The sequence below is a fragment of the Staurois parvus genome, unplaced genomic scaffold (assembly GCF_062004578.1).
Source record: "Staurois parvus isolate SC_StPar_1 unplaced genomic scaffold, SC_StPar_1.0 ptg000116l, whole genome shotgun sequence".
In the NCBI taxonomy this organism is placed as follows: domain Eukaryota; kingdom Metazoa; phylum Chordata; class Amphibia; order Anura; family Ranidae; genus Staurois; species Staurois parvus.
In genome coordinates this window covers 2,578,038-2,596,990 of record NW_028317912.1, presented here as the reverse complement: position 1 = coordinate 2,596,990, position 18,953 = coordinate 2,578,038, and the positions used below count along the sequence as shown (strand labels likewise).

Sequence of the window (18,953 nt, the reverse complement as noted above, 5' to 3'; positions counted from 1 at the left end):
ACATTTGCATTTTCGAAAGTTAGTGCACGCTGGGTACCAAGACAGCTTTCTGCTTTTGAAAGGCACAGAAGAGTTGAAGTCTACACTGCATTGAAGGAGCGTTTTGACAGGGAAGGGCTGGATTTTCTGGATCGCATCACTTCTCCAGGACAACGCATGCTCATACTGCTCACCGCATTATATGCACATTACAGCAACTCGGCTGGGAGGTATTTCCACATCCCCCTTAGATCTCAGACCTCACTATGAGTGATTTCCACCTGCTTGGACCCCTAAAAAAAGTTCTTCGGAGGTCAGCATTTCAGCACTAATGACAAAGTGAAGCAGGCTGTACTAGGATGTTCAGGTGTACTGACAAATCCCTCTATGAGGAAGCTTTCCAGCCATTAGTTAAACACTAGAATAAGTGTATAAATATAGCAGGGGAGTATGTTAAAAAATAAATGCAGTTTCCACAAAATTCCAGTTTCCAAAAGAACTATATTCTTTTTATTATAAAAACTCAGATATCCCGGTTTGACATGAATGCCCCTTGTATATATTTATAAAGAGTAAGTCCATCAAAAAAGGACATCACTAACACCAGCGTTGCCAGTTTTTTACCCAGATTCCCAATTCTGCTTATCCACCAGAGCCATTATCAGGAAATTCCCTCTTCGCCTTGGCATTTTCCATTTATACTTTATATTATTATTATTATACAGGATTTATATAGCGCCAACAGTTTGCTCAGCGATTTACAATATATACCACAGAATGCAGCAGAAGTGGTGAGACTTAGTGGAGGGGGGAAAACTGGAATCTGTAAAGAGGAGATTTTGCCCTTGCGGTCCATGAAAAATGTAATAAACCAGTGAGTTGGGTAAACTGACCTTTCATCGTCATCAACATAATTACCATTAATTTATAAATGTTTCTGTGATGGCCAACTCTATAACAATTATTCTTTTTTATCTTCAGTTATTCAGTAGCATAGAAAAGGATTTGTCATCTTTGGTTTCACCTGTAAGTGCTGATGCTGTAATCACTGCATGGAAATACCAGCATCATTTCCTTCTGCCTTTGTAAAGTTCCTCTTTTTTGGTCTTTAAAAGAAGATGGCTCCATGTGGCTATCACAGTGCTCAGCAGCTCTGCATACAGGAGAAGACAAGAGCCCTAAAGATCAAAGATACCCCAACATCATGTGCTCCATGAAGATCATGCTGTGTATGGCACTCCTCGTTGCAGTTGCAGTAGTCACCGTATCTGCTGGTAAGTGGCGACAGAAGAACAGATAGTAAGCAGATAGATAATATGCAGGTGAAAGGTATGGTGACAAGTGAACTGAATTATGGGGCAAATGGGTCAGTAAAGATGTTTCCTACGCTATCTAGAGAGATTTTTATTTCAGCCTCTAATATGCACTAAGGAAACTAAACAAGGACAATGAGAGGAATTTGTGGCCAAAACATATCCAATTTGTATTGTTTTTCATAAAATGAATCATATGTATCTGGCAATGTTTTAGGAGAAAGAAGAGAGAACACAATAGTGTTATAACTTTATTTATTGCTTGTTTCTTCATCCCATCTTCTATTAATAGATATTTTTGCCATATTGTTTGCAACACCTAATACATTTAATCATGCAAGCCATAAAATGACCATTTTCATATGACTGGCTGCTATAGACTAGTCAGGCCCTCTTCCAAAGATTTTTATAATCACTATTTCATTTTAAAATGCAATCTCACCATTAGTAAAATATACCCTCCAAATTCTCAATTTGGTCCAATTGGCAAAGCCATTAGCCACCAGATAAAGGGATGTGTCATATTATGTAGCAGATTCCTCACTTAAAAGAACAAGCACATATCTTGGGAATCTGGCTGTAAGAGAGTGATACCTCCTTTATAGGCTTGCTGTTCTAGACTAAGGAACAAATATGCTGCAAGGAATTAAGGCTATCTGAGTTAGGGAAAGATTTTAGAAGCCAGTTGATGATTTACCTTGTTAGCACCAACCTAAAAGCTGAATTGGTGGGGTTTGCTAAATTTTGGTGGAGATATTCCTTTATGAAATATCAAATGGTATATACATGAAGTTTTAATAATGTATAATTTCACGTGATCATTCATTCTCTACACTTGTTATTATTTGCAGACACTGGAAAATTTAGCACCTGCTGCACCAGGGTCTCCTCAGCTAAACCCAGAGTTCAGATAGTGGACTTCCTCCTACAGGAAGCAGCTCCTCCTTGTGTTGAAGCCATCATGTGAGTATTAAGATTAGAATGTATTTATGCATTACAGGTATTTTTATAGTGCCATCAATTTACGCAGTGATTTTACATATATTTGTACATCCACAGTCCCTGCCGTTAAGGTGATTACAATTTAAGGTCCCTAACTCACATTCATACATACACATACTAGGGCCAATTTAGACAGGAGTCAACTAACCTACCAGAAAGTTTTTGGAGTGTGGAAGGAAACTGGAGTACCCGGAAGAAACCCACGCAGGTACATGAAGAACATTAAAAAAAACTCCAGGCAGGTGGTGTTGTGGCTGGGATTCAAGCAGACATCCCTAGTGCTGCCAGGCAGAAGTGCTAAACACTTACCTGGAAGAGAATGGGGAAGGGTCAAAAATACCCAATATTAGAGATAACTGCACCATAATCGCACTGGATCTTGGTGATTGGCTAATGAAGTCCTAAGTGCTGCATTGTGGGGAGGGTAGGTGCTGTGCTTTGTGCTATATTCATACAGTATATTTGTATAATTAATTTTTAACAAATGTTTACATTGATATGAGCAAAAAATTGCCAGTTTCTGATTACAGTATATGCATATCTGCTGTTTATATCCTAATGCTAATAAAAACTTATGAAGTGTTCTCAAATACTATGTTTTTCTTCCAGGTTTATCACAAAAGAAGGCAAGATTCTTTGCTCCAAGCCTAACGTGCCCTGGGTTATTCAGAAGGTGAAGGAGATCGGGTAGGTTAAGACTATTTTAACCTCAGATTCAAATGCTTAGATTGAAATTTAAGAATTTAAAAGCCTCTTGTGTGAAAATTATTACTGGAAAAGCTCATTTTAGGCCCTCTGCCTTTATCAGGTCTATTTGTAGGCCAATGACTGCTTTTTAGGGCAAGAGCTTGCCACGCAGACACAGAAATGTCTGAATAAATCATTTTGGTTAGAGGGCATCCACAATTTGAATAAATAAATTTAGACTCTTAGTAGCCTCCTGGCTTGGCCATATTTCCTAATTTTGCTATTGCCATGAATGGCCAAATCTGTTCCATACTGAGTACCTCTAGCCCAGAAGAAAGTCAAGTGGTCCAATATTATGTATGCTGGCCAAAGTGTTGCCCTAATTCATATCTTACACCAATGCCAAGGCTTCTTTAGTGAAAGAAAATAGAATAGAACAGGGGTAAACTCAATTTAATCTCTGGCTGCATCAGTATTATGGTTGCCCTCCAAGGGCCAGTTGTACCTGTAAGACTAGATGTCCAGAGCACCTCACCCCCTTACATCAGATGTTAAGAGTCCCGCACCTTCCCTTACATCACAGTGCACCACCCTTACTGTGTGCTGCTGCAGGGAAGAAGGTGGGGGAGAGCTTGGAAGCAGAAAGTGTAGGGTCTGGAGGAGGACCAGAGGAGGGCTGGGGTCTGCTGAATTCTGAGAACAGGGGAGGCGAGTGCTGTTACTGCACAGAAAGGCGCAGGATCTGTAGCAGGAGTTCTGTCCTCTCTGCTGCCAACTGCTAAGATGGGAAAAGCTGCAGAGATGAGCCTGTCTGCAGCTGCACAGAGAGATGCAGGATCTGGCTGAGGAATTCTGTCTTCCTCTCTGCTGCTGATTGCTGAGACAAGGTGGGGGCATAGACTTAGCTGAGATCCAAATAAAATGACCTAGAGGGATGGATTCAGCCTGCGGGCTTTGTGTTTGACATGTATGGAAGAGAAGTTGGAGCTAGTTTACACTGTGTCAAATGCACTACAATTATAAATATCTTTCAAACATGCCCTTTATAAACAGGTCTCCCAAAATGCATTATGTTATGTTCATATTCATATTTTTAACTTTGTTTCTGTTTTTTCTTTTTTAAATTTAAGGCAAAAGAAAAAAGCACAAGAAACTAAAGAAAACAACGAGTAAAGATGACAATGACAAAAACTCTGGCCCTTTCCATGGTTAATTAGCATGAAGAAATCTAAATGACAAAAGTGGTGTCTCTAGTTAAACTTTGTGGTGTTCAATTCATGGTTATTTAACTTTATTTCTAGTAATTTATTTGTGTGATAGTTTAAATTAATGTGTGTAAAAGTTTTAAAACACACGAAGAAACTGGAATATACATATTTATTAATTGTATGCAGGTGCAGTTAGGGTTGTGCTTTATGAATGTCTATTATTGTTGAAGTATCATGTACTGTAAAACAGATTAGCTATGAAAGCACTTATAATGGTCTTTGTGTAAAAAAATGTGTGTGTCACCAAGAGCAATGTAACATATTTTTCCATTGAAATGTGAAAATATATTTTTTTACATAAATTAGACAATTGTATTGACATTTTTGTAACTTTTTTCTTCTGTTTTAACATAGTTTTTCCTGAGTATTTTGCTCACCATATTTAGCAAATGAATCTGTTAATTTAATTGTGAAATGTATTTAGTTGCAGCAAGATATGAATAGTGCTATGCCTTCCTGAGCATGTCACTTATTAGGGTAATATCCCAACAACCAGACTGCTGTAGTGATGGTAAGAGGATGCCAATACTTTGTAAGCATTGCCGTCCTAGCTCATGGTATGCTGTCCTGCCCTCTGTGCCTCTAGCAGTTAGTAATGTTTCCAATGTAATTGTGAGGGACCAAAGCGTAATAATTAATTTATCACCAGCACTTTGCACATTCCCCTTGCCATCATAGCTAAGTTAGTTCAGCAGTCTTTAATCACTAATGTAGATCACTTCATATGACACTTTGATGAAGTTGTTTTACATCATTTTACCATTTTGTGTACTGAAATATCTTTATTTTTATTGAAACTACCATTTTTTCTGTTTTAAGACATGAAAAATCAGTTGGAGAATCGGTACATAAGAAGCTGATATTGTTACAAGCAATTATGATTTTTGTCAATGTGTTATTGTCTCTATTTAACTCCACCATTGATTTTACCCAGCTTAATTACAACTCAAAACAGGTTCAAAGTATCTCTCGATAATAGCCTCTGTATGACACTTGTCAGAATTCCCCTTGCATTATTGTTTGATTCACCTTGCCTCAATTGTTTAATTGTCAGTCTTTTGTGCTGGGCTGTTTTATAATCCTAGTAAAAATTACAAAGCATATGAGACAGCCAATCACACTTTAGTAAGCAAGACATACATGTGTTGGCAGTCAGCATGTATTTAGAATCAACTTGCTGCAAGGTAGTTAAATATTTTTTTTTGCACTGTGATAAAAAATGAGGTATTGTCATTTGAATGCATGCTTGGATTGTAACTGGACTGCATACCTTCTGCATGTAAATGTAATTCCTTATTTTTTTTTGTTTGATTTTGTGTTTTGTTTTTGTTAATGAATGTAAGTATGTTGTCATATTTACAAAGCACATCCCTTCTTCACTGATTCAAGATAAAATTGGATTATTTATTAATAATTTAATGAAAAGTACAGAGAAAAAAATGTTTTGCTGTTTTCAATATTTCATTCTATAAGATGAATTGTTATATGCAGTAAAACAAGGACTCAATAAAATATTTATTACTTACTTTGGTTTCAGTTTAATTATTGGCTGATTTGAACTATACGTGTTACGTTGTTGATTGCTATAACAACACAAACATTTGAGGTTTGTGTCTAACATCCTGCTAGGCTAACCATTTTATTTGAAAAACCAATGCAAGGAGCAAACAAATAAATACAATTGCCAACTGGTAACTGATCAGAATCCAGCTTATGTTTGTGTGACTTTAGCCATTTAACTTTGATTAGTTGTTATAGGTTGTGATGCTTTGTAGTTTGTTTCTTTATTTCGTTTTTAAGACTGTTGGTCTTTATCATAAAAAAATTTTTGGGTAAGAATTCTTAAAGCTTGCTTCACTCATACAATGAAAATACAGAGGGAAGTAATATTCCGGATGTGGTTTTCTGGGCTGGTTGCTACGTTCAAAGAAATAAAGAGGATGTGTTTTTGTATTCTGAAACAAAAACACTTACTACTGTATCAGACCTATACACATCTGTATAATTACACAGTACAGCTAGTTGCTCTGGGTGTTCTAATATGCAGGTCTTAAAACCTCAGAAGAACTTAAATCACTCTCTGCTTTCTTTATGTAGTTGGTATACACAACACCCACCTTCACTATAGCTAACAATACACCTTTACATTTTTCTCATTCAGCCCGTGGATTGAATGAGAGAAAAGCAATAGCTTTCCACTTCCACACTACATGAAAATTATTGTATTCAGACAGCCACAGCAACCGTGGATGTCTGAATACCTGAACAATGTATGCATCAGACAGGATGCAGTCACTCTTTGACTGGCAATTTTCCAATTTACTTTTGTCAATCTGGGTGGTGGCAATTGGGCCGCCTACAACTTGCATTTTGACAAATTCAGCAACATGTCCATGTAATCCTACCTGACTAACAACATTCAGCATTTATAACACTCTTAAGTTGGCACCAAATCTCCACCTCTTTGTTTTCCATCAGATTCAGTACTTCCCGTTTTTTCAAAAGAAGCTCCTAAGCCAAGGTGTTATAAATGGTTGCAATAGTAATAAGGTCCAATGATCATGGACATTAAGACACTCTATGCAAGCTTTTTACTCAGCTTTTAGACAAATAGATTTAAATGGTGGCTATAAAATTAATATTTTATAATCGTCCATTTCTTTCTCCTTAAAGTGGTTCCAGAGGTTGAAGGTTTTTTACCCTAATGCATTCTCTGGATTAAGGTAAAAAAAAAAAAACTTCCAAGTGCAGCTTCCCCCCTTATACTTACTGAGCCTGATCTCAACAAGGTGCATCGGGGTGCCAGTCAGAATGAATGGCTGCCCAACACACAATGTGACATTCACTGAGAATTTACAAGTGGTTAATCAATCCCTGTAAGATGGGATGCCATTCAGAATAAATAACTTGCATAATGTGACATTCACCATGCACTTACAGGAGGTTAAAGTAGCAAAACTTTTTTTTCATCTTGAATAGAGCAATCTCTGTCAAATTTTTTATTTTTTTTGCCATCTGCGTCCCATCACAGAGATTTACTTTCACTTTCTGTCCCATAGTCAAACAAGAAGTAAAAGGTAATCCATGCAAATTAATGGGGTTCCTTGGGGACCCCCAGGTCACCAGAACTAGATTCTTCATTGAAAGATTTCCCCTCTTACTTTTTTGGGGACAACCCAAAATTTTGGGTGTTCTTTTACTTTCACTTTCAATCATAATGGTAAACAGGACAAATAGAGAGAGTGAATCTCCTTAAGAGCTGATTCACACATGTGTGGTGAGGATTGAAACTCAGGTTTCACAGCTAATTGATACAGTAGTAGTTCAGCGGTTCATATCAGGTTTATATCAGGTTCAGGACAGGATTAGGTCAGGATCTTATCCTGTTCACACATATGCAGATTAGAAACGGTTCCCATAGACGTCAGTAACCTGTAATCTGCACGAACCTGAAGGTACTTCTCAGAAATCATGCATGACTCTTTCTCAAACCACACTGAATCTGCACCACCAGTGCACCGGATATATGTGAATAGGCACCATAGGAAGCAATGTGATTTCACATGCCATGCAGATTGGATTCAAATTGCATTCATTATCACCCATATATGTGAATAGTAGATAACTGGGGCATAGACAGCAATAAAAACTGACTGGTGTTCTAATCCTTCTCCACTCTATCCAAAACTAAAGAAAAATTTTTGCCTTTAGATTTTCTTTAATTCTTCCATGTAATTTAAAACACATGAATTAGGAAGATCCACTGCTTTATTCAGAATGAATGGCACCACATTGCACCAACACATGTAATGTGCATTACTGAGCGTTAACACAACACAATAATGTGAATGGGCTCTTAGTGCTGGCAAAGTGGTTGTTCTATGAATTTGCATGATGGTACCAACTGACTGAGAAGATTATTTTCAGCAGCTTAATACACATACAAAAAGGGTGAAAAGCCTTGCTGAAATACATTGCACTTTATAAAGTAGTTCAGCAAATCAGTGCTGGCATTGATGAAAAAAAGAAAATAAATATCAACCAAACATTTTTACTGTTTTTGTCAGTTGTGAATTTCAAATAATGCTATGGATTTTAAAGTTATGAGTACCAATGGTACAACAATAGACATGTTAGCCAATGCTGCTGATATGGGGCCTGGGAGTAAAAGGAGACCTATTAGGGGGGCCCTTGAGACAAATTCAACACTAAAAATTGGTGTGTATGTGTAAATACCACAATTCAGTACTTTATTATTAAGGATTGCAGAGGTTTCTGTTGACACCGACTCTGTATCCTCAGTGATGTTTCCAGTTAACCTCTTCCGCGCCGACCTATAGCAGAAATACTGCTAGAGGGCAGCACAGGTGTGCAAAATCACATATATATATGTGATTTTGCAATTCCAGGTAGGAGTCACCCTACCTGCACCGCCATTCGCGGCCTTGGCTATCAATCACCGGGTCCCAGCTGGTGATTTCTTGTTAGCACTCGGTGATCGCCGAGTATCTCCAATGGGGGAGAGACTTGTGTATAAACAACACAGATCACTCCCCTGCATAGCAGAGCAATACAAAGCAGTGTGCTCGCAGTGAAAAACAGCACACAGCCTCATAGTAAAACAGCACACAGTTAACCCTTTGATCACCACACATGTTAACCCCTTCCTGCCAAGTGCCATTAGTACAGTATCAGTGATTTTATTAGCACTGATCACTGTATTGGTGTCACTGGGTATGTCAGTGATACTAAGTCAGTTTCCCCCCAGTGTCAGAATGCTTGCCGCAGTCCCGCTATAAGTCGCTGATCGCCACTATTACTAGTAGAAAAAAAAATTGAAAAAAGAATTCCAGTATATATACCGCCATTTGTAAACACTATAACTTTCACTTTAATTAATTTACACGTGCCAGGTAACACATGGAAATCCACAATGGTGATCCGTGAGGAAGTAGCAGAAATGCGCACTCACCAGAAGGCGGATATATATAAGCAGATATATATAAGCCTTTCCTTTCCTCAAGGGTGCAGAGGAACCCTGACGTCATCCCGTAATGGTACTGCAGGAACAGTTTAAGGGCAAAAATGTTTAAACCTACTACAGGACAATTTTATGGTACAGTTCACAGAGGCCCCAGCTAGGAATGATGCTCTGCTGGACCTGGTAATCTCAAACCATGCAGAGCTTATTACGAATGTCCATATAAAAGAACATCTGGGTAGCAGTGATCATAACATGATTTCATTTATTGGTAGCTGTAAACAGCAAGCACATACGGGAAAAATAAAACTACTCAATTTTAAGAGAACTAATTTTCCAAGGCTGAGACCTGCTCTCTAAGACTTAGACTGGGAGGGAATATTGGCATCAATGAACACAACACAGAAATGGGAGTTCTTCAAAAAGAGTGTATGTGAACACACTGCAAAATATATTCCCATGGGCAACAAGTTTAAAAGGCTAAAAATCAAACCTATGTGGCTTACGGGCCAAAGTTAAAAAAGCTAATAGATAATAAGAAAAGAGTTTTTATTAAATATAAAAATGAAGGAACGCTATCATCATTCAAACATTACAAAGAATATAACAGAATATGCAAAAAGGAAATAAAGGCCGCAAAAATTTGAAAACGAATGACAGATTGCAAAAGATAGCAGGACCACCCCCAAAAAAATCTTCAAATATATTAATAGTGAAAAGGTTCAGTCCGAGCATGTAGGAACTTTACAAAATAATCTAGAGTGGGTAACTGGGGACAAAGAAGAGGCAAATTTATTAAATAACGTCTTCAGCTCTGTATATACAAAGGAACATGGGGTAGCTCTTGTCCATAATGGGCATGGTATTGACACAACTCCAGATGATCCACATTGGCTCACAATTGATATGATCCAAAAATATTTAGAAAGAATAAAGGTGAATAAAGCACCTGGACCGGATGGAATACACCCATGGGTCCTTGGATTTTGCAAAAGCATTTGACACAGTTCCCCACACACGGCTAATGTGTAAGGTAAAGTCTACGGGCTTAGAAAAATCCGTATATAAATGGATAGAAAATTGGCTAAAAGATCATATTCAAAGAGTAGCGGTTAAGGATTCATACTCTGAATGGTCTAGGGTTGTCAGTGGTGAACCCAAGGTTCAGTGTTGGGACCCTTACTTTTTAATATATTTATAAACAATATAGGGTCTGAGATTAAAAACCCTATTTCAGTCTTTGCAGATGACACCAAGCTGTGCAGTGGAATAACGTCCTTACAGGATGTCTTCAATTTACAAGCCGACCTCAATGCACTGTTTAATTGGGCAACTATGTGGCAAATAAGGTTTAATGTTGATAAATGTAAGGTTATGCACTTGGGGGCTAAGAATATGCATGTATCATACATACTAGGGGGGTACAACTGGGGGAATCAATGGTGGAGAAGGATCTGGGAGTTCTGGTAGATCACAAGCTTAATAATGGCATGCAATGCCAAGCTGCGGTTTCTAAAGCGAGCAAAATCCTCTCTTGTATTAAAAGAGGTATAGACTCCAGAGAGAGAGATATCATATTACCCCTGTACAAATCATTAGTAAGTCCTCATCTGGAATATGCAGTTCAGTCTTGGGCATCAATTCACAAGAAGAACATTGGAGAACTGGAGAAAGTACAGAGAAGGGCAACCAAACTGATAAGAGGCATGGAGGAGCTCAGCAATGAGGAAAGATTACAGGAACTGAATTGATTCTCACTTGAGAAGACGAGATTAAGGGGGATATGATCAACATGTATAAATACATCAATGGTTCATATAGTGAACTCGGTGTAGAGTTATTCACCCTGAGGTCATCACAGAGGACAAGGGGGCACTCTTTACGTCAGGAGGAAAAGAAATTAAATCTCCAAACACAGAAAGGTTTCTTCACAGTGAGAGCTGTGAAAATGTGGAATAGACTCCCTCAAGAGTTGGTTCTGGCCAACACAGTGGATTGCTTTAAAAAAGGCCTGGATTCTTTCTTAGATACACAGAATACAACTGTATCCTAACATGTATAAGTAAAGTTGATCCAGGGAATATCCAATTGCCTCTTGGGGGATCAGGAAGGATTTTTTTTCCCTGCAGGAGCAAATTGGATCATGCTTTGCTGGGTTTTTTTGCCTTCCTCTGGATCAACTGGGGGTATAGGATTATAACTTTTTTTTTTTAATGATTGAACTGGATAGACGTTTGTCTTTTTTAGCCAGACTAACTATGTAACTATGTAGTATACTGAGGAACCTTGGTAATGTGGCTTTCACATATACAGTATCTACAAATGTGCAACTAAAACCTCTTTTTTCATGCAAACAGTTAGACAGGGCTAATTTGGTTTTGTTGAGGTTTAGCTGGTACATGTGCTGGGAAATTTTCTGCTTTTTGTAACAAGTGACATGATGCTTGGTTGTAGTTCTGGGGAAAAAACAGTTTAAAGATTTTAATATTAGGGTTATAGAGTCATGTGATATAATACCAACAATTATGCCATAATATAGAATATTATGATGGTCATTAGTCCTGCTCCAACAAATCTTGTTTTTTTACTTTTTTTTTTCTACTTACTAGTAGGCCTTTTCTTTCAGCGCTTGCTTGCTGTGGTAGCGGAAGGGTTATGAGGGCTTAGAATTTACCTGAGCCCTGAGATTTGACTTACTGAAAAAGACTAGTGAGCTGCTATGTTCAGGGAAGTTAGCTGGAAAATGAAAATTAAAAGTTAAAGTGGAACTTAACCTCTAAAAAGGAAGTTCCACTTTTATGCCTCTTCTCGCCCTTTGGACACTTTTCTTTTCTTGCGGAGAGCATTTACTTGATTTTGACAGGTACCTACTCCCACTTCCACCCAGATCACCTAGGCGATTCAAGTGGAAGTTCAGCTTCCCACCCTCTCTGCTGGCAACCTTTTAGAACAAATCACAGGTCCAGGGAGGCTGCAAGACCATTCACAGGGCATAGCGTGACACAAGTATGCGTAGTGGGGAGCCAGCTGTGAAGTTGCAAAGAGTTACATCAGGCTTCCCACAGTTTGCATGGTTGTGCCCAGGACCTGAAGAATGGTGAAGAACCAGCCAGGGTGAGGACAATGTTGGATCTCTGGACAGGTAAGTGTCCTTTTAATAAAAGTCAGCAGCTACAGTATTTGTAAGAGCTGACTTTTAATTATTTTTCTGGGACTGAAGAACCTCTTTAATGCTATGTACTGGTGCCCCCTCTTACCTGACAACTTCTGTCCACAGGACTGGTCCCTAGTAATACACAGACAATGTTGGCAGATCTCCTACTACCCCACCCCCACCCAATATAGACATGCTTTATGTTAAGATCAATGATAGCAGGGAGGTCACCAGGGGTGGCATTAAAATTCTGCTTTGGTCTGTAGTTACATCCCTGATAGCTACTATTTAAGTTCAGCTTTTCTGAAACTGAGTGAAATAATATGAAACTTTGGTAAACATGTCACCAAAATATACAGAGAACTTTTGGAGAAAGTGGTGAGCAAAAGTAAAATGTAGTTACTTGTTTATTTCCAGTGTAACCTTCAAAGTTTAGAATTTACCAGAAAGAAATCAAATTAACCATTTTAAAATAGAAGTATGGACTTTGTAAAAAAAAAAAACAACACATTTATACTGACCTAGGAGGATGCAGCATCGATCCAATGTTGCATCTCTCCCCCGCCAACTCTGCAGTGAGAACTGAGTGATCAAATACCACTGATCACTCAGTTCTCACCTCTGAGCAGAGATTTGTGACTGTCAGTCTCCAGATCTCTGCTCTGACCTTCCAGCACTCACTGGCGTGCTAGGCTGTGGAGGGGGTAGGAGGGGCTGACTCAATGTCAGGAACGTCTGGAACTCCTACCACTGCTGGTCTCCTTCCAGCACCCTGGTTTTGGATACTATGCACTCTCCCTGTCTGCCCACCTGGAAGGTGATTGAAGAACACAGATGCTAGCTATAGTGCCTGACCAACTGTATTTGGGGTAAGAGTGACACTCAGGCTCTCAGCAGATTGCTGAGGTGCTGAGCCGGGTGCTGGTCCAGGCTTTTGAGCAGATCCGAGCATATAGTTGGGATTTTATCAGAGCCTGTACTGGCTCAGTGATGTCAGCTGACAGAGGACTTAACCCACTGTTGGCTAAAAACAGGTCACAGGAGTGTAGAATGAACGGTGCTCTTGTGATCCATATAAGTATAGCCAAAAAAGCTTTGAGTATACTTCTCCTTTAATCATCCAGGAAAGGTTTCTCAAGTATGACTTCTTCTGAGGTTCTTCTTTATCAACATTTTACAGTATAAGTACAAATAACAACCATCACGATGTTGCGTAAATCTGCTCAGAACAGTGACAGCACAACTGCTCTTGAGGTTATGTAAGATTTGACGTACATGATTCTAATTTTATATAGCAGTGTGATGCAGAGGGGCTTGTACTGATGAACAGGGGGTACTGGACACGTGACTCAGATACAGGATGTGCATCATTTTATTTTTTTATTTATTTCAGGTATTTACTGTATATAGCTCTGATAGTACATTACATATATATTGTACATTCACATCAGTCCCTGATCAAGGAGCGAATAATCCAAAATCCCTAATTCACATCTATACATACTCAAGCTAGGGCTGTGTTTAGACAGGAGCCAAATAACCTACAATCATGTCTTTGGAGTGTAAAAGGAAACCTCCGTGAGAACTGGGAGAACATGCAAACTTCATGCTGAGAGTGTTGTGAATGGATTCAAACCTACAACCCTAGTGCTGCCAGATAAAGTGCTAACCACTAAGCCATTGTACTATAACTTTTACAGGATTCCGGAAACTTGTATAAATTTCAGCCTGAGCATGTAGCAAAAATAAGAAGTTTGTACAGTGGCCTAATCATCCCAGACTTTAAGCAGGACACAATGGTATCACACAAAAAACAGCCACACACCTCAAAGGCTTACAGTCCCTTGTTAGAAATAAAAACTGTCCAAAGGACACAGTTTTTGATAGCAAATGACTGTAAATGACAATTTGTCAAGATGTATGTTCTAAAATCAGCACAATTTTTTAAAACGTGAAAAACTTTATATTCAATGAGACAATGTTCTCACAAACACCGTTTTGTTAGGTGTAATGAACCTTAAAATTTAAAGCAAATTAATTTACCAATACTACCTGACCTCCAATGCATCTCTCAAGACTTCATTTCTTTTGACTCCCTCCATGCCAGATAGTATGTCTTCACAAATTCTCACTTTTGGATAAATAAGGACTTGTTTCAATTTGGTCTCCTGGTGGATGTTAGAACCAAATGGATCTGGTCTTTTACAGATCTACAAAATCAGTTTCAAACAAGCATTTCATGGACATCTGCAAATTTGGCTTATGCTCAGACCATCTCCAAGACATTACAGTTCTCTAAACTATCTGTATTTGAAGCACTTTGCCTTACCAATTACTCTTGTAAGTGACAAATGTAGCACTACCCCCTTAGGGGTTGCTGTTGATTTGGATCCCCCTATAGTCCTGAATAGCCAAGCAATCTGCATTTTCCACACAAGCTTGCATTCAAAGAAAACCAGTCCTTGAGCTTTTGTTTTGGTATTTATTGACGGGATTTGGGAACTGGGATAGGGTAAGGGGGGTATAGGATGTCCAAGGGAACTGAGGACAAACTTCCTGGAACTATTCAAAACCTTCTCTTCTGCAACACAGTCTCTGTTGGAGAGCTAGCCAGCATCTCCTTGATGTACCTCCCCAGACCCTAGATGAAACTCTCCTCTTCACCCAGCAATCTGGTGATTTTCCTGAGCAGGGGATTTTGCTCCTGTCCCTTTAATGAGGTGAACAGCCACAAGTAGGGGGCTAATCTGGTTTCCTACCAGAGTGCTCCTTCCCCTATCCGCCCAGGGGGTGCAGGTGTACTCACTCAGATTCTCTCCTGTTACGCTCACTGGTTGGCTGCTGATACCAGACCTATCAGCAGGGCTGCTGTTTCCCTGCCTTACAGGTGGTCCTCGCTCAGGGGACCTCCACATTTTCTGCCTTTTCAGCTCCAGGCTTACAGGCAGGCCCCATTCCACTAAGCCTCCTGGCAGCCTTCCTCCTCCAGCCTCACATCTTCCTCTCTCCTTCTTACATCCGACTCTCCTGCTACTGAGCAGGCTCCAACACTTTTAAAGAAGTCCCTGCCCCTTGCCAAGCCTTATGTTGGGGATTGGCTGAGGACCCTCAAAAGTGCAGCGAGACACTCCTCAGATCCACTCACTGCCTCCAAGGCCTTCCTCCAAAAGCCTCAGAGCAGAGGGAAATTCTAGAGGGGCTGACCTGCAGAGCCTCTCAGCTCTGACCACAGTTTGACCCCACAGGCTATTACACCTGAGCTGCTAATCAGCTCCTCTCTAACCATTAGGATCTAGCTCACCTTAGCTAAACTAGAAGGGTGCTACACAAATATCTGATGTCTATAAAATACGAGGGGTGTTTGAATTTTGAATTTTGAGTTTATATAATAAAAGAACAAATTTCAAACTGCATTTATTTTTTGACATGCTACATTTATACACATATCCCAGCATTTAACTAATGGCTGGAAGGCTTTGGCATAGAAAGATTTGTCAGTACGCCTGAACCATCCTTGGACAGCCTGCTTTACTTTGTCATCAGTGCTGAAATGCTGGCTTGAGGAACACTTTTAGGGGTCCAAAAAGGTGGAAATCACTTGAAGGAAGGTTTGGGCTGTAAGGGGGATGTGGCAATACCTCCCAGCCGAGTTGCTGCAATGTGTTGCTGCAATGTGCACATTGCGGTGAGCAGTATGAGCTTGTGAGTTGTCCTGGAGAAACAGGACAACCTATTTGATCAAATCAGGACGGTTTTTCTGCAGACACTTATGCACATCACTCGGAACATGACAGTAATATTTATTATTAATAGTGGCACCATGGGGTAGAAAATTCACATGAATAATGAAACCTGTCCCAGAAAATACCTGCCATCACTTTACCTGCAGATGCAATTGTTCAAAATTTTTTTGGTGGTGGTGAGTTTGCATGCTTTCACAGCTTTGATGCTCCTTTTGATTCTGGAGTGAAATGATGTGTCCAGGTTTCGTCACATGTAATGATGAGATCCAGAAAATCCTGGCCTTCCCTGTTAAAACACTCCTTCAACACAGTGCAGACTTCAACTCTTCTGTGCTGATCAAAAGTGGAAAGCTGTCTTGGTACCTAGAACAATTCATCTCTTTGGCAATTTCACGACATGTTATGTGTAGATTATCCAGGATCAGGCATTCCACACACTGAATGTTCACAGGATTGACTGCTGTGGGCTGGGAACCACCACAGCCGGGATTGTCACTGACAGACGTACGGCCATCTTTGAAACGTTTACACCATTCAAATGTGTTACTGTGGCTGAGTGTCTCATCATTGTACTGTTGTGTTTGAAGTCTTCTGTACACACCTGCAGCGTCACCACATGCTGTTCCATGCACACACAAAAACACTGTTGTCTGCCATCTTGATTAATGGTCTCTGGAATGGCCCATGACATATACGCCTCCTATTAGTAATAGCACACACTTGCCACTTACTATTGTACTGTAAAATCCCTTTACCTGTAAAATTAAAAGTCCCAGTTTGACTTGAATGCCCCTCATATTGACAACAATCCCTCTAAAATGCCCATTTAAACTGGCCAATTCGGACAGTTCAGCAGGGACTCGCCATATTTCGATCCATGTATAGTCATTCTGGCTCAACGGAAGTAAATCTAACAATTGACTTCCATCAAGCATGAATGCTGGTTAATTAATCTGTGGACATCTTTAAAGTCGAACTCCAGATTTAACTTTTAATTTTAACTAAGCTAGTTCAAACAAACTATTTTCTTTACTGATAGATGTGCCTGCTGGAAGCACTGTATAAACCATATGTAGTATCAACTACATACACTATACAGAGCCGTGATCCAGTAGTGAGATGAGGACTTCCTGTCCTGTTCCTGGAACATAATAGATTCAGTCATGATGACTGCTGCTCAACCATTCATAGGAAGCCTTATATTTCTATCAATAAAGACAAAGCTTCCTCTGAATGACTGAGGTGGAGAGGCAGACAGATGGGGGTTTATTTACTAAAGCTGGAGAGTCCAAAATCAGACTCCCTTCTGCATAGAAACCAATCAGCTTCTAACCTCAGCTTGTTCAATGAAGCTTTGGCAATGAAACCTGGAAGCTGATTGGTTTCTATGCAGAAGGGAGTCTGATTTTGGACTCTCCAGCTTTAGTAAATAAACCCCATGATGTCACAGCCTCCACCTCATTCATTCATATAAATACAAGGCTTCCTATGAAGGGCTGAGCAGCACTCAGCCTGACTCGATTTTTTTTCAGGCATCGGGATACAAAGTCCCTGTCTCGCTACCAGAACACAGCACTTTATATTATATAGAACTGATGCCCATCTGTTAGCAAAAGAGATAGTTTGTTTGGGTCGTATCTCTTTCGGCTCACTTGGACTGTTAAATAAAAACTTTACTCAAGACAACTTGATAAAAAAATAATGCTCTTTAGCAAGGAACATACTGTATATTTCACATTAATAATTATGCTACCAAAATTAGTGAGTGCTGTAAATTGCCTCTAGCATTGTTCTTGTTTCTTCTTGTTGGAATCTGTCATTTTGCTGAAGCCCAGAGCTCCTGAGTAGGCTGTCAGCAGATCGGCCTCTACATTTTTGGTAGTGCCAAAAAAAAAGAAAGCAAATGAGCTTTTGCAGAGCAGTGTGAGACAGTGTATTACAGGATTTAGACAGTATAGACACTTATTTTTAATGCTTTACAGAACTATACCTGGAAAATGGGCCACCATAAAGTGATGTGGCAGGACTTAATTTTCTAACTATAGTTCCACTTTAATACTGGTCTGTTTACATAGACTATATAATATCCTGTCAGAAACTATACACCTAAACTTTGTTTTCTTATCAGAAAACAATAAAAGCAGTATTATCAACTAAAGTATGACAGACCAAAAGGGAAAACAATCTGTTTTATTGAAGGGTGTATTAGTTCCTCTTTAACTTCTTAACCACAACAATAATGATTGAATTGTCTCACTGACTCAAGTACTAGTTTTCGATATTTAATTGACATACCATAAGGGTAGTGTCCTCATGTGGACCCACCTGGTGACAGATGGATGTCTGAATAGCAACACAACCACCTGAGTGAACGATGAGGACTGCGAAGTTTGCCAGAAGTGCTGTAGCGAGACATGCACAAAGAAATTCCAAGACCCTACGAACGATGAGTCAGCCTTAGACACAGGATGTAAATGTAATTCAAAGAGCCTCCCCAACTTTAATGTGATCCCCCAGTGACTTCTCTATGTGGCACTTGGCAGTGTCAACTGGGACAAGAGTGTAATTGATCTTACAGTATATGCCCAACCAGAATGTTTTTCATTTTTAAATGGAATGGGGAAGGATTTTGACCTCTGTCTAGTTTTTAATGATATCCATGATTTGGTTGGAAATATTTCCCCCTTACTTCTTGTCCTGTTTTACCAGACAGGAAGTGAGGGGAACTCTTTAACAGCAACACTCTTTTTTTGGTAGAGTAGGGGAAGGCTAGAGCCACTACTTGTTCCATTAGTTGGAAAGTCCAAGCTTGAGGTTCCCCATGAA

At 39.5% G+C, this 18,953-nt stretch overlaps 1 protein-coding gene across 1 annotated transcript; it reads left to right on the top strand.

The window, feature by feature from the left end:
• Positions 1-1,104: 1,104 nt before the first annotated feature.
• On the top strand, positions 1,105-5,774 carry LOC149467284 (uncharacterized). Its single transcript, XM_089671956.1, has 4 exons — positions 1,105-1,253; positions 2,144-2,255; positions 2,904-2,981; positions 4,112-5,774. The coding sequence occupies exons 1-4, from the start codon at positions 1,106-1,108 to the stop codon at positions 4,152-4,154; spliced, it is 381 nt and encodes a 126-aa protein (XP_089528082.1). The 5' UTR covers position 1,105; the 3' UTR covers positions 4,155-5,774.
• The last annotated feature ends 13,179 nt before the right edge of the window (positions 5,775-18,953 follow it).

Excerpts from the sequence above, each read along its gene's own strand:
- LOC149467284 (XM_089671956.1), top strand. The coding sequence starts at position 1,106 with ATGTGGCTATCACAGTGCTCAGCAGCTCTGCATACAGGAGAAGACAAG. Across the intron at positions 1,254-2,143 it reads AGTAGTCACCGTATCTGCTG|ACACTGGAAAATTTAGCACC; the intron begins GTAAGTGGCGAC and ends TATTATTTGCAG. Across the intron at positions 2,256-2,903 it reads CCTTGTGTTGAAGCCATCAT|GTTTATCACAAAAGAAGGCA; the intron begins GTGAGTATTAAG and ends TTTTTCTTCCAG.